At 46.8% G+C, this 16,199-nt stretch overlaps 1 protein-coding gene across 3 annotated transcripts in view; it reads left to right on the forward strand.

Moving 5' to 3' along the window:
• Positions 1-235: 235 nt before the first annotated feature.
• AGL (amylo-alpha-1,6-glucosidase and 4-alpha-glucanotransferase) overlaps positions 236-16,199 on the forward strand; it is a 55,803-nt gene continuing 39,839 nt past the window's right edge. For 2 of the 3 annotated variants that reach the window (XM_090050167.1, XM_090050169.1), the window contains exons 1-7: positions 521-678; positions 767-916; positions 3,510-3,720; positions 8,350-8,516; positions 8,982-9,185; positions 15,444-15,625; positions 15,906-16,017. In XM_090050167.1, coding sequence (XP_089906293.1) covers positions 835-916; positions 3,510-3,720; positions 8,350-8,516; positions 8,982-9,185; positions 15,444-15,625; positions 15,906-16,017 — 958 coding nt within the window. In that variant the 5' untranslated portion in view covers positions 521-678; positions 767-834. Of the gene's footprint in view, positions 352-520; positions 679-766; positions 917-3,509; positions 3,721-8,349; positions 8,517-8,981; positions 9,186-15,443; positions 15,626-15,905; positions 16,018-16,199 lie in introns of those variants that run through there. The other variant, XM_090050168.1, reaches the window with a different exon arrangement.

Here is a 16,199-nt window from a genome sequence, read left to right on the forward strand (position 1 = left end):
GCAGGGGGGTGAGCCGCGGGGTCCCCAAGCCCAGCCCCGAGAGAGCGCGCCTGCGACCTGCCCCAGGCGGCCACAGCGGAGTGAGGGCAGGAACCGACCGGGGGGGGGAAGACCCTGCGACAACAGCCAGGCCCCACGGCCGGCAGCGCCATCACAGAGCAGCCGCCGGGCGGCCAGGGGGACTAGGGCCCTCTCCCATCTGCAGCCGCGCTGCCCTGCCCGGCCTGGCCCGCCCCCTCCCGTGCTCTCGCGGGAGCTTCGCCCGGCTCCGCCCGGCCCCGGCCCCGGCTGCTGCAGAACCAGTAAAGTTTGCACCGAGCGAGGCCTGCAGGCAAGGAGCTGCCGCCGCGGGTGAGTGTGGGCGCGGCAGGGCAGGGCCGAGCCAGGCCGGGCATCTCCGGCAGCTACTCTACCCCCGCCCGCGCCTGCAGCGCCCGCGAGTCCCGCGCCGCTTCTATTTATAGGGACAATGGGGAGGCGCCCTCCCCGGGGCACGGGGATAGTCCGCGGCGCCCGGGCGCTTTGTGCGGGGAGACTGACAGCGACAGCCCCTCCGCCCCCAGTGGCGGGGCCGGCCCCGGGGCGCAGCCTGCCGCCCTCCCTCCACTGTGCCCCGCAGCAGCGCTCCGGCTCTGCCCGCTCCCGGGCCCTTCTAGCTGCGCCCAGGTGGGGGAAAATGTAAGTGTGGGTGTCCCACTGACAGGCGTCACCCCCACTGGGCCTCTGCCGCTTGCCCTTGACTTCTGCTTTCTTCTTTCCCTGGTAGGGGCCAGTCCTCTGTAGCTGAAGGGAACTTGTCCCCCGTGACAGCGTGCAGAGCAGCAGACCGCCAAGATGCCCCACGGTAAACAGACGCGGGTTCTGCACCTCAACGAAATGGAGAAGCTGGAGAAGACCCTCTTCAGGCTTGAGCAAGGTCAGTGGTAATACTTGCTTTTCACCTGTTGGCTTCATTTCCGTCTGTGGGGATTCTTAAGGGTCTTCCACCTAAGAGAGAATGTAAAAGTATTTGTGAAAGGTCCAGGAACGGAGAGCTCTGTTCCCCACTGTTTTCTCTATCAGGCATCTGGTGCTCAGGTGAGGCTGCCCTCCGTCGTAAAAGCGACTGTTTCTGTCACATACATTGTTGGTTAGTTGGACTATGTTAGCATGTAGAAACCCCAGTCAAGGACCAGAATGATTTGGGAAACCCTCTCCAGATAAAAGGACAATTGTAAAGAGCAAAATCAGTAGTCCCGATTTTTTAAATTTTGAGTGTAGTTTAAGAAAGCACTTATGCTGGAGTGTAAGTATAGCACTGGGATCTGCCACACTGCTTCTGCCCTTTTATGGCTGTCCATAAAAGTCTTCATAATCCAACTCTTTTTTGTGTTGCGTCACTTTGCTGTGTTTCTAATGGGTTAACCTAGTTGAAGAATTTAACATTATCAACAATAATTTTAAGTTGGGTAAGATTTTGAAATATAGGCTTTTCAGAGTACTTTTCTAATTTTTATGGTGTTGCTTGCCAAGTTTACATGTTAGTAAGAAATCAACATTATCTTTTTTTTTTTTTTTTTGTGAGTGGCATATACCCTGGTGCAAAAGGCAAGGTTTTTTGGTGATAGCTTTTACTGGACCAACTGTATGGAGTGGGAGAGAAGCTTTCACAGAATGCCCTTCTATTCTAATTTTAGAAGACTGTAAAGAGGATACTGAGAAGTGTCCTGATCTTTCAAAGGATAGCTTTTACGTTCAGTTTTTATAGTCATGCTGGTTGAATTTAGGTAGGCACCTAAATCCTGAAACTCTTTATAAACTTCGCTGGAAAAGATTATTTAAATGTGCTTAGGTAGCTGAACTCTGATATTTGTTTGAGCTGGCACCATTCTACTAGATGAGCAACCCTTATTTATTCAAGATAGCACAGCTCAACAGTTTTACATTTTATATTATGTAGCACTTTTAAATTTCTGTGTCTGAAAATGGATTGGAATTATTAGTGATTATTAGGGTATTAAAATGTATTAGTGATTATTAGGGTATTTTTTAATAATATATTTTTTTACTATGAAAACAAGTCAACCAAATGTATTTTACCTTTTAATTGAAGAAAAAAAATATGTATCATTCTTTTAGTTGAGACTCCAGTCCTGCAGTTGACTATCCATTGAAATTATTAGTTTTGCAGCATGCACAGTTGCAATGAACTGCAAGACTGGGGACTCGGTCAGTAGTAGCTACTCTCCTGCAAACACTAAACGCCTGCCCAACTTTACTCCTGTGAATAGAGCTGTTAGCCAAAATAGCCTAGTCAAGCCCAAGCTATACAGCCCTGACACTAAAACCTGATTCATGGCAGGCAAGAACTTGCACTAGAACAAATGACTTACACTTGCCCTTGTGGAATTCCGTTTTCTCACAAGTAGATTAGAGAGCAGAGTTGGGGCTTAGTGGTTCCATTTTAGGGTATAAAACAAATCCAAAGCCCTTTAGATCTTTTGCAAATATAAATGAAGTTACAGACACAGCACCACATCCTGTAATTTAAAGATTACTTCAATGAGGCCCCATGCAAGTGGAACATTCTGTGTGCAGTAAAAATTGCAATATAGAGGACCTTTTTATATTTTAAAAAAGTAGGTTAAGGACTTGTGATTTGTTTCACTGAAAATAGTTCTGGTATCTATTCTTTAATAAATATAGGTGTTTCCAAACTTGGTCTTCCATTTCTCACAAAAGGTTATCTTTTGAATTCAGTTACATTTAGAAAGAGACTGTAAACTCAAAGCCTAAAAAATTAAAATACAAAACTAAATTAAAAAAACCCCAAATTAAAATATTAAATGTAAATTTATATAGTGCATAGGGCAGTATCCTTATTGTGCGTGGTTTGACAATCATGTGTTCCTGTTGCTAGGGCTTTTCCCTTCCCTGTTGCTGTCTGAATGATCCATAAGTATAGGGGAAATTGACTCTGTATAATACTGTCCTGGAAATGGACAGGAAATTTGCAGAAGAAAAATTCAGTTTTTCTCTAATTTATGAATGATAGTAATCTTGGATGTTAAATTTAATTGTAAGTTAAACAGTTTTATACAGGATATATAAGGTGGTTTTCGAAGTTGGCATTTTCCCTTTTAATTTTAAAATGTGTACTCATATTGAGCTGGTTCTTCACTTAGTAATACTCCTGTGATCTCAAAACTGTAGGATTATATTAAATAATTTTGTATTTGGGTAGTCATACGAAGTCAGCACTTTGAAGAGGGTCAGAATTAATGTGTGCCTTTTAAATGACCAGGTTCTGAGTGGTGTTTGAATAGCCTTACATCAATATTATTTGCTGACAAGAGGGGTTAGTAAAAACCTCTCTTGTAACTGCATACCTAGTATTTCTCTCTAGAACTACTGTGTTAGTCAGTTAATCCAATATTTACACTGTGGTTTGGATGATCAAAAGATCTAATCTTTATTTTTTAAGAAATAGGATGGCTTTTAACATTTTTACTCCTCCCTCTTCTTTTAAGGTTTTGAACTGCAGTTTAGACTGGGCCCAACTTTGCAAGGTAAACATGTTACAGTGTATACCAACTACCCAGCTTCAGGAGAAATATTTGATCGTCACAAGTTCAGGCCACTGTCATGGCACAATCCAACAGGAAGAGAGGATGATTCTGACAAATATTGTAAGCTGGATCTTCAGATTTCTGGATCATACCGGTATTATTTCAGCCTTGAGTAAGTAAAGCTTTGTACACATATAAAATTGCAGTCTTTTCAGTAGACATCTGTCTTAACCTCAGAAGGCCACTATTAGGAATAGAAGGGTTTATTCACTCTCCTTATCAGTGTTGTCATTGGCCTTGCTGCTGAGAAACCTGTGAAGTAGGGGAGTGTCAAACTTGCCTTGCCCTTGACAAGATCCAGACCATGGGCAAGATCTGGCCCAAGGCACATGGTGGTGACAGCTCTGGCTCCAACCTGGGGCGTGTGGTGGCAGCAGTAGCTCTAGTTCCTGCTGCAGGCCCCGTGCATGTAGCAGGATGGAACTGAAGCTTCTGTTGCCATCACAAGCCCCATGATGTGGTGGCAGCTCTAGCTCTGGCAGCTTCAGCATGTGGAAGTGATCAGGCTGGGAGCCAAGGAGCTGGGGCCATGGCAGTGATGACCAGGGTTGTATCGATGCTTGCTTGCCTTCTTGCTGTCAATTTGCCATGTCCACTGGGGCCCAAAGTCCCCAGATTCTGTGACAGACCATACCCTCCAAACATATCCCTATCTTCTGGGGTGGCTCACTGGTAACCATATCTGGATTTGGCCAATAAGCAATGTATTTTAACAGCCATGCTGTAAAGGCTTCCAGTTGTTCTGATCATGTGATTTACTTTTTGATGCTCAGTGTTTGGGGAGAAGCATTAGAACATATTGAAACTTTAGTTGTTTACACATGTTGAAAAAGCAAACCACTTTTACAACATTTGAGAAATACAAATAATTCCTTAATAGACTTGGAATTTGTGGAGGTAAGACCTTTAAAATAGATCTTGAAAATCAGCTTTGCTGTCTTGTTTCAGTGAATTCCAATATGTAATGATTACCATAGGTAGGAATTATGGTGTCCAAAAATATACAGCTTTAAGGCATTCACCTCTAACCCTATTAAGAGAGAAGAAAAATGATAGTGTTAGGGCAGCTGAGCTGGGAATTGAACCTAGATCTCCAGTGTCCTAGGCTAGGCCCCCTGTCAGGTTTGAAGAAGGCTCCGAACCTGGGGTTACCATTTGGCGAATGCTGTCTAAAAGGCTCCTTGTATAGAAGGTGGGTGACACCACTGCCACTACCAGCTGCTCTACTGGCTGTGGTTTAAGAAAAACAAAACAAAATGAGGCGGTCTTCTACTCCTAAAAGGGCTGACTTGAGGCACCTACTCCAGAAAAGGGTTTAAGGCTCAGAGTCCCGATATAGCAGTGGTTGCTTTCTCAGGCCTGTAGAAATGTGCCTAAATCCAAGAAAATGGTAGGGTTTAAGATGAATTCCTTGGTTCAACATGTCATACTTTTTCTGTTGGCCACTTTCAGTGTCCCTTCCCTCGCATCCTGACGTTTATGGACCCTAGTCTTGAGGTGTCTCTGATGCACTGTACAGACCTCTTCTGACGCACTGTACAGACAGTTTAGGTTCCTAAGTCTCAATCCACTCCAGGAGCTTGGTACCCAAGTCCCTTTGTGGATCTAGTGTCTTTATACCTAATTCCCTGATAATAAAATGGGAAGAAAAATACTTCCCTACTTCAAAGAGGGGGTGGGCAACATATGCATGTTGACTAGATAACTAATGAGGTAGTAGCTGCTGAGATGGTATAGAAATAAAACAAGATGATATTGATATTTGTTTGCTTTTAAGTCTGATATGACACTAATATGTAGGCTTTTGTGCTTCATCTGTTGTTGTTTCTAAGAGCTGCTAACTTGGCAACAAATTAAGAGTGCGGTTGACCAGCACACGTTCATTCAGGAAAAATAGAGAAAGTTCTTCTGCTCTTATCCTGACAAGTGATTGGAAAGAAATTTTCATTCCAATTTTTAAGGGTGCACCAATAAAGATATTTTTGGCCGATACCAAGGGCCAATTATTAACCAGCCATATTGTCCAATACTGATCCGACTGCCGATATGCAGCCCGGTAGCTTGGAGAGCAGTGTCTAGCCAGTAAGTCTGTGGTGGAGGAGGGAGTGTGGAGGGGGGAGTGGAGCTGAGTCTGGGGCAGAGTCAGGGACAGGTGCTGCCCAGGCGGGGCATGGAATGGACCTGCGGACAGGGGATATGGGGGTGGGGAGTGGGAGTGCAGGGGTGGAGTAGCTCCCGCCATTGCACATTCTTCTGGGTGAGGCATGGGGGGCATGTGACACCCCCCCCCCCCCCCCCAGATTTGTGCACAGGGCAAGGGCAAGTTGTGTGCTATGGGCTGGGAGCTGTGCTGGCCTCTTCCCAGTGGGAGCTGGGCTGGGGCTGTGGTCAGGGCAGGCAGCGACAGCGCTGGGAGGAGGGACTATGGGGGGGCGGGCTACAGCCACCCCAGAATTTGCCGTAGCTCTGCTCCCAGCATCTCTGCTGCCTGCCTGGACCCCGCCTGCCCTGAGCACAGTCCCAGCTCATTCCCCGCTCTGGGGCGAGGCCAGCTTAGCCCGTAGCCGGCCCCTACCCCATGCAGAAACCTGGGGGGCAAACATCCCCTTGCCTCCACTGGGGGTATGCACAGCAGCAGGAGCCACTCTTCCTGCCCCTCAGATGAGCTGCCCACAGCTCTATCCCACACCCCTCCCTAGCTGGGCAGTGCCTACCCATGCCTCAGCCCCGTGTCCTTACTGTGGGTCCCTGATCTGCCCCTCCCCCCCTGCTCCTTCCCTCCACAGAGTTACTGGCCTGATGTTTCTCTCCAAGCTGCCAGGCTTCATTGCTGGCTGTGTGTATGCTGTGGCATGCCTGCAGCGTTTATCAGTGGCATTATCAGCCACATCAGCCAAAAAAAGCTGATTACTGATAATGTCAATTTTACTTTTCTCAGTGCCGATACTATATGGACCTATACATCGATGTACCTGTACCAATTTTTAATTCTTTGCCATCACTTACACTTTCTGTAATGATCATGTTTTTAGCTCCGTTTTACTATAAACTGCCGAGTAGAAGAATTTCTTGCAGATAATCAAAGTACAAAAACAAAAGCTGTTATTCCAGTAACCCATTTCTAAGAAACCTTTTCAAATAATATTTTCCCTTATTTTGTTGCTATACCTGATGCTGTACAGGAGAGGAATTCTTGGGCAGGGTCCTGCAAGGGGCTGAGCAAAATCAGTTAAGGATTTTCTGCACATTATAGAACCAATCCCTCCCTGTTTCTGACCCCAGTCTTCCAGTTGCATCCATTTTGGCCTACCCTTACTGAGCTCAGTGGGCCATCTGGTAAACCTAACTGTGCACCTTCATTGATGAAAGGATTTAGGCCTTTGTTTGTTCTATCTTCTGAAAAAGGCACTGTTAGAAATTTCAGAGATGATACTATGTTTTGGCTTTAAAATGAGACAAGGTACTGGATATTAGGCCTGTGTGAAGTGGCTAGTATTCAATTCAGATTCCACCAAGTCGGGGGGCAGTGATTTGATTCGGTAATTTGAATAGCTGTCTTGAATTCATTTGGCTGAATCTGGTTCAGAAATTCGGGCACCACCAAAATGGCTGAATCTCTGAATCAAACAGGCCCCATCCCCTGCCTGCTTTCCCAGCCCCATCAATGGCTGCCCCACCAGGCCTCAGCATGGCTGCCCCACCTGGCTCTTCTTTTTTAAAAAAAAAAAGCCTTTCCTCGCAGCTCCTGCCAGGTGGGGGGTGATCCCTGCTGCTTCATGCTGTGTGGGGGGCTCTGGCATGAGCTACCATCCCCTGCCCACTCGCTCAGCGTTTCCCATGGCTGCCCTGCCTGGCCCCAGCTCCCAGTTCTCTTAAAAAAAGCCCCTCACCCACAGCTCCTGCCAGGCGGGGGAGCGATTCCCACTGCCCCATACTGCATGCTGCGTGGGGGGCTCTGCCACAAACCCCCAGAAGCTCTGATGGGCACTGCATCAGCCAGTGAGTGGGAGTTTTGGTTGTTTTTTTGTTTTTGTTTTTGTTTTTTTTTCAAGAACTGGGAACTGGGGCCAGGTGGGGCAGCTATTGACAAGGCTGGAAGGGCCCCCACATAGCATGAGGCAGTGGGGGGCAGCAGGATTGCCCCAGCCTAGCACCACCCGGTGACTGTGGGGCTTCTTTTTTTTTTCCCAAAGGATGCTGGGGCCAGATGGGGCAGCTGACGTGTCTGGGGGAGCAGGCAGGGGATGGGGTTGGTGGGGGTCCCCCCATGGTCCCCTCTGTCCTCCCTGCCCCCTACTTACCATCATGGAGTCAGGGTCTAGCTCCCTGTGGTAATAAATGGGGACTGCCTGAATCTCTGAATCTTTTCTGAATCGATTCAGAGAGGTTCAAATCGATTTGGACCTTTTTATTGGTCTCCCAATTGGATTCGGAGATTCAACCACTGAATTGGGGTGAATCTGCTCCATATTGAATCAGCACCCTAAGCTTTACACAGCCCTGCTGGGGATAGATAGATGGATGGATGGATGGATGGATAGAAAGAAAAAAACAAAGACATTAAGTAAATTTGGCAGTAAGACTGAACTGAAAAATCAATAATTGTGATATTGTACTTTAACATGCTGGGATGGATGGTTTATAAAATACCAAAGATGCTGACTGTCTTCTGGTTCTAAAAATGATTGGTACAATAAGCATTTTGTTTTTTCCAGTGGTAACAGACTTAATTTTTTTTTAGGCATGAGAAAAGTGGTGGAGGTTACATAGTTGTGGACCCTATTTTGCGTGTCGGAGCTGATAATCATGTATTGCCTTTAGACTGTGTAACACTCCAGACATTCCTAGCTAAGTGTCTGGGACCATTTTATGAATGGGAGGATCGGCTTAAAGTCGCAAAAGAATCAGGTAATGACACACATTCTAAAAAGCTGATTATTAAGGGATAGAATATAGTTTATCTTGTAAGTACAACAAATTATACTGTTTAATTGTATAGTTCACATGCCCTTTGGTTTGCAGTTTAATATTGGGATTTAGTTGCATAACTATCTTAAATCCACAGTGAATGCAAACTGTTCTGATTACTAAAATATTTGAAGTGCTAGAAGTTGAAAAATCTTTTATTTGTTTCGTGGAAATGCAAAACTGCAGAACTGATGGGACCTTGGGGCAGGGAATGGAGATTAAGAATGGTTTAAGTATTGCCCTAGAAAAAAAAATCCTACATAGTGTAACTTCTAATAATAATTCCAAAAGCCTGTTTTCAGAATATACTATGACTGTATAAGTATTTTGTTTCTGTCAGAGAAGTGGTTTGTAAATACTGTAATATTTTCTTGCTTAATAAATGGTTTCTGTGTTTCTTTACAGGTTACAACATGATTCATCTTACACCACTGCAGAAGCTTGGACGTTCTAGATCAAGTTATTCTCTGGCTGATCAGTTAGAAGTAAATCCTGATTTTTCAAGCCCCAATTTTAAGTGTACTTGGAGTGATATAGGAAAACTAGTGGAAAAAATGAAAAATGAATGGAATATGCTTTGTATCACAGATGTAGTCTACAATCATACTGGTATGATTTTTTTTTCTTTTTCTTTTTTCTTCTCTCAAAATTTCTTGTTGCCAGTTTGCTAATACGGTTTCAGGACTAATTTGTTTATTCCATTATTCCTTGTTTTGTTTTTTTCCTTGGATTAACCTTTTCAAAGGCTTTTGAGGAGCCTTAGTCATCATCTGTCTGCCCTCTGAAAGATTCCAGGGCATCTTTTTGCATCAGTCTTGCAGACTTGTGTTCACTAAGATAAAGAGAATTTTTCATCACTTATTACAGTACTAACAGAGGTACAGATGTGCAGTTTCTAACAGGGGATTTGCCATTCTCCTGGTAGCATGCTTCTCTGGGTCAGCTGAGAGCAGCGCAGGACAAGGCAGACTTCCTTGCCCTGACCGCAATCTTCCTATAGCCTAAGTGCTCCCTGCCTCTCCCTGCACTCCTCAAAGTCAGCCCAGACCAGTGCAAGGAGTTAAGGGTGTTCTGCAGTGGAGAACCAGAAAATTGGGAGGGATCCCACCATGGAAGAATGCCTCTCTGGTGCTAATCAGATGATTGGCAGGATGAGGAGACATTCTCCTGGGGCTGGAACCCTCCCCAGCTATCTGACAGCTGCTGTTTTTCAGCCTGCCTCCTTCCCAGGCAAGGGAGGGGGCAGGTCATCAAGTACTGGGTTCCCCAAAGTGTGGGTGTATAAGAAAAAATGTCTTCTGGTAGAAATAAATGTCTATGTGCAGCTAGACATAAGCAATCTGTGTACAGTACACCAGTGTGTATGAGCTTATATTTCATAACCTTGAACTTATTTTTATATACTGCAGAGCACAACTTATTTATTCATGTCAGGCTTCATTTCTTGGGTGAGGTCATGGTTCCTTGAGTTGAAAGTAAATTAAGTAATCACTTATTAGACATTAAAACAATGTGATTTGACCAAGGAGAATTGAAATCTCTGTGAAATTTTGACCAAAACACCAAGGACTTTATCTTCTTATTTCCCCTACCACACTTCTTTTTAAATAAAATTCCCAAAACTTTTCAGTGGAAAAAAACAGGTATGTTTTAAATCTGTCTTATTTATCCTCTATTATTATAGATGATTGATCACTACAAAGTTAGTAGTTTTAAAACTGGTCAGATAATTAAATTTCATGATCTGCTTAATGGCAAAAAAACCCTATGTGAGTTCAGTTATCAATAATTGTATGCATGTTAGCAATATTTCTGGTTTCTTTTTTTGCTGGTTAAATGGAGAAGATGGGGTGATTAAAGGAATGGGCACAGGTCCATGTAGTATTTGAAAGTAAAGTTTAAGTACTATGTTCCTCTCACCCCATCCCCCACACATTCCAGTCTCATAAGGGCATGTGTGCCCTTGGAACCAGCTCTGTGATATGTCTTCCTTTTTCTTCATCTCCTCCTCCCATCAAATCTAATCTAAATATAGATTATTCTGTATTATTTAAACAGCACCGTGAATGTGCCTTGTGACATTTTGCAGCTAAGAGAAGGTCCCTGCTTAAGTAAAAGGTTTGAAACCTTAAAACTTAGTCATCTTTATAAGAGTTATTGATGTGAACATGCATTTGCAAAACAAGTACCTAGGTTTGAATATAACATACTAGTAACTGACAGCACATGGAAGGAAACCCAAGAAAGGACAAGCGAGGACAAATGTTATTAAATAAAATGAATTGCTTTTTCTCATCTCATTACAGCCAGAAACACTTTAATCCAGTGGTGTCAAAGATATGGCCCATGAACTGGATTCGGCTTGTAGAGCCATATCATCCAACCCTGGTACTTGTCCCACGTGGGGCCAGTCTGGGACGCCCACTCCACCCGTATGCTGGATCCAGTGCCTGCTCTGGTTTGTCTAGGACACAAGCTGCATGTGGCACCTGCTTTAGGCAGCCTGGGTAAGGCACTACGTGCATCTCCAGTCGTGCAACAGGTACCACTTATGGTACAGTTCCAGGCCAGCAAGAGTGGGCTCTGAACCCAGCATGTTGGGGCAGGGGCTGTGTGGGTCTTCTGCATGGTCTGGCTGGTCTGGGGCCTGTGCTGCATACAGCATATGCCCTGAACCAACTGGAGCAGGCACCACATACAGCTTGTAGCCTCATATGGGTACCATGTGTCGCAGTTCCAGAGTGTATCCAGTGTTTAGGAGAGGAATGGGGGGAGTACAGTCTATGGGCCCTATCCAGTCCACAGGGCCAGCCCCCCACTGTTCATTGAGCCTGTGGACCAGTCTTGTACAGAACAGATGAGTTTGACACTGCTGCTTTAATTTCTTTTAAGCCATTGTTAAATTTACATTGGAAATCAAAGTAGCATCAGCATTAATAGTCATTCAAGATAAATGGGAAAAGTCTCAATTCTATCCTTTAGGCATCCAACTACATTGTGCAGGAAGACAATGTGTGAATTTCATTTCTGAAGCTAATCTTCACAACAGGAACAGCTAGCAAACTTCTGGTGCTTGTGTTTTCTTTGTTTTAAAGCAAACTTCCCTGCCATGGGCTGGGTGTGTAGTGCCAGCTCCAGCCACAGGCTGGCTGTGGGGCTGGCAGAGGGGCCCCATCCAGCTGCGGTAGGGCAGGGTGAGCAACCTGGTCCCAATCCCGATCTGGACACATGGTGGGGGGACAGGGTGGAGTGTCTCCAGTCCAGATATCAGGGGCAGGCAGCCTGGTCCAGATCTAAACTTACTAAGGGAGTATGGGGAGGGGTCAGCTCTGCCCTGATCCAGGGGGAGGGGCAGGGCAGGGCAGAACAGTCCTGATCTGGACATGCCAGAGTGGGAGGAGCAGTCTCACCCTTTGATGGACATGTCTGGTAGGGTGGGGGATAGCAGGACAGAGTAATCCCAATCTGGATGTGCGGAGGGGGGTGGGAGGCACCTCAGCCCTGATCCAGATCCTCAAAGGGGTTGGGCCAGGTGAAGTAGCTTCTATCTGGATGTGTGGAGAAGGCAGGGAACAGCAGGGGGGTAGGCCCAGCCCTGATCCTTCTGTGCCACAATGTCCTGGGCAGGGTTGGAGTCTGCCACTTGCAGCTGCCCCTCTGCCCTCTCCTTAGCTGCCATTGTTTTCTGACCCAGTGACGATGTGTAGGGGGTGCACATGTACCCCCTGACAGGCAGTACTCCCCGCTTAGGTGATAAGCAGGGGGGCAGGCAGGAGCACTGGTGCCCTGCCTTATGAGCGCCAGCTGGGGAGTGGGGGCGCCAGGTGAAGCACTGCTGGCACTTCCAAGAGTGCTGTTCATGCTTCCAGTGGGCTTCCTGGTTGGTGCAATTGGCCATGGATCACCCCCGCCCCCCGTGGTGAGATTGCCTGTGGGGGACCCCTCCCCCCACCCCAGTCAGCACAATTGGCCTTCCTGACTGGCTGCTGGGGGGGCACCAGCTGCCCATATTCTGACCCGTGAGGATTCCCATGGCCCAGATGTCAGCTCTGTGGGACAGAAGTTGAGCACCTGTTTTAAAGAGTTTAGACTGTGCTGAAAGAGTAGTATATTGGAAGACTAATTCTGTGATCATTTTTGTTTCCCTAACAGGATGAAATGAATGGCTGACCTTTAAATCAAAATTATATCAATAATTAGTATTATTGATATTAATAACTTGTTAAGTCATCAAGCAGGAAACTATCATCAAATAATTAGTTTTAATCTTGTTTAATCCTCCATTTTTATTCACCCAATTGTCAAATCATATCTGTGAATCTTGTCCCTAAGACTAGCATTTAACTTATGTTGGAGCTAGCTGGTCATGTTGTATGTCTAGTGTTTCTTCAAACATTGTAATCTTTTCATTGTTGTCAAAGCAGTTCCTTTATCAGAATGATTAAACAGCCTCCTTGCCTGCTCAGAATTAAGCAAAAGGGCAGTAAAATGGCATAATTTATTTCTTGTTAGAAAGGAACTGGATTTCGGGTAGATTTGAATCTGAAGGAGTCTTTCTTAGGCTAGGGGCAGACATTTAAAAAGTCTGAGCCTGAACTGATTAAATCCTTGCAGATAAGTCTAACCTGCAGAGTGAACCAGTTTGCAAGTGAATAGACATTCCCTTCTCATCCCAGAAATGCAGGCACATGCCCATAGTGGCTCAGGCCAGAAGCTTGGGAGTGCTAGAACAGCCCTTCTTCCACAGCTGAGCTGAGCTGAGCTGAGCTGAGGTGGGGGCATGGCTAAGCCCTGGCAGGCCCAACTTTGGCCTGCAGGTTTTAGAGGGTGGGGGAAGAGGGAGCGTCTGCTGTGGTTGGGGAGGAAGGGAGAGCTCTACCCACCCCAGTAGCTCCCTGACAGCCGAGAGCAAACCCAGCACACAAGGCTGCCTGGCCCCAGAGGGGAAGACTTCCCCCTCTTCCCTCTCCCCCACCACTATGGGGTGGGAGGGGGGGCTCTGTTCCGTGCGGGGGGGGGTTAATTCCCCTCCAACTACACCTCCTTCTCTCTCTCTCTTCCCCCCCCACCACCACCATGGTGTGCAGAGGGGGGCACTGCGAGGCTGTCTGGCCCCAGAGGGGGACTCTCCCCCCCTGCTTCTCCCCCACCACCCTGGGGCAGGCAGGGGGGCTCTGGTCCATACTGTGGGATACTCTTCCCCCTCCTCCTCCTGCTCCCCCCTCCATTGAGCGGTGGGGGGGGCACAGTGTGAAGCTGCCTGGCCCCAGAGGGGGCTCTGTTCAGTGCTGGGGGGGAGAACTCTTTCCCCTCCTCCTCCTCTGCCTGCCCCCACTGCCACAGGGTGGGGAGGAGGGGCTCTGTGCAGCACTGCCAAGCCCCAACCAGCCAGGGGTGGGGAGCGGCTGTAATGAAGCTGCAGCTGCCGGGGGTGGCTGCACCCCCACAGCTTGGACTGGCCTTGCTCAGCCTCAGCTAAGGCAGCTGCATGGTGGGGCTGGGCTGGGCTGCAGGGGTGGGGCCACCCCCAGCAGGTGCAGCTTAGTGATGGGGACACAAGTGCAGTCAGGCAGCAGTTTACTTTGTCAGCAAGCACAGCCTGATGTGCACGGCCCAGCAGCTGCTTGGCCAGGCCAGTTCAGAGGTGCCGTGGGCCCACAGCCTGGTAGCCACCCACCACGGAGGCTTGCTGATGCCTCACTAACCCGCACAGCACCTCCAAACGCCCGCTTCCCATGCCCTGAGTGGCGAATTTTGGGGTGGCTGAAGCACCTCCTATAGCCTCTCTCCCAGTGCTGCTACCACCTGCCCTGAGCGCAGCCCAGCCCAGGCCCCACCAGGAAGAGCCCAACACAGCCCCAGCCCACAGTTGCAGCTCACCCTCGTCCTGCACAGATCCAGGGGCACATACCCCCTGTGCCCTCCCAGGGTGCATGTAGCAGCGGGAGCTGCCTTCCCCTTCCCACGCCCCCCTGGACAAGCCTCGGCTCCATCCCGCACCCTGGCCTGGCTGAGCAGTGCCTGCCCCAGCCACATTCCCTCCTTCACTGCAGGAGATTTGATTTGCCCCCCTTCCCCACATCCCATCCCTTCCCTCTCCCCTTCCACGACAGACTTACCAGCTGGACAGTGCTCTTCAGTCTGCTGGGCTGCATATTGGAAATCAGATCAGTATCAGCCAATATGCCTCCTTAAAAATCGGCTATCGGTATCAGCCCCAAAAATATCGGTGCGCCCCTAAACAAAAATTAATTTTTTTTTTAGCTGTACCAGAAGTAAAGTACAACCATCCATAAAAAACAAACCCGATGACATAAAATACTTCTTGATTTAAACAGATTGCACGCTGGCAACTCCTGTATGTCAGACTGACTTATGCACTGTGTACTTTAATGGTGTGGTGTCTTGTTAATGTCTGGCTTCCTCATTGACTGTTGCGACTCCTCATGACTGAAGGACTTGGTTCCAAGGCAGGGGTCAGCAGTGTTTCACAGTGATAGCATGTAATAACCCCGTTTGAGTCTGAGATGTGCCAGCACTAGAATCTGGCTGCCCCTGCCACTTTTACCTGCTGCTGGGCTGTGGTGTGGTGCAGGAAAAACACCCCTCCACTCTTCATCAAAGCCTGAAGTGCCTGGTGCAGACAAAGACCCCTTCTTTCTGCCAAAGCACACTGGCTGCAGCATGGTGTGGGCAGGACCCCACACTCACTCTGCTACTAAAGCCACAGGTCCACAGGCTGGATCAAAAGGCTCTGGGCCATAGGTTGCCAACCTCTGTTTTGAGATGTTTGTATAAAATGGTTAATAATCCATTTGTGTTAATTCTTTTTCCCTCCCCTCTCACCTCACCCTTTTAAAAAATAAGCTGCTAACAGTGAATGGCTAAAGGTTCATCCAGAATGTAGTTATAATCTCATCAATTCTCCACACCTGAAACCAGCCTGGGTCTTGGACAGAGCTCTTTGGCACTTAACATGCAGCGTGGCTGGAGGGAAATGTACAGATAGAGGAGTGCCTCCTTCAATTGAAAATGACCATCATCTGAATGTAAGTAAATTGGAAATATAACTCTCTGCCTTATTAATAACAAGAATAAACGCTACAAGTAGATGAATAAACGTTTATAGTGTGTTAGTGTCCACAGTGTGCTACATGCATTGCAATCCCTGCCCTGATGAGCTTGTTTTCCAATGGCAAACTTACATATTTTTATAAAAGTTTTATGTAAAGATACTGAATCTTTTGTCAACAGTTGATACGTATTTGTTGCTTTAAACCTTGATAGCCTTGCACACACCCAACTGAAATTTATTTTTGTCTTTTACAGTGTATTCGTAAAATAATTTGGGAGGATCTTTATCCCAGAACAAAACTATGGGAATTTTTCCAAGTGGATGTTAACAAAGCTGTGCAGCAATTTAAGACCCTTCTAACCCAAGGTAAGGAGCATACTTATTACCAAAGAATATAGATTACTTGGGTATATTATTGTTACTTTATCAGCTGCTTGAAAGCAAGATACTATATAATCAAATTATCCAAAAGTGAGAAAAGAATCCTAAAACCAAAATAACCTTTTCCTGATTGGGAATTTCCATTTCACCTTGAGCAAGGATGTATG

The sequence above is a fragment of the Crocodylus siamensis genome, chromosome 5 (genome assembly GCF_052110815.1).
Source record: "Crocodylus siamensis isolate JL-2025a chromosome 5, ASM5211081v1, whole genome shotgun sequence".
NCBI classification, from domain to species: Eukaryota; Metazoa; Chordata; order Crocodylia; family Crocodylidae; genus Crocodylus; species Crocodylus siamensis.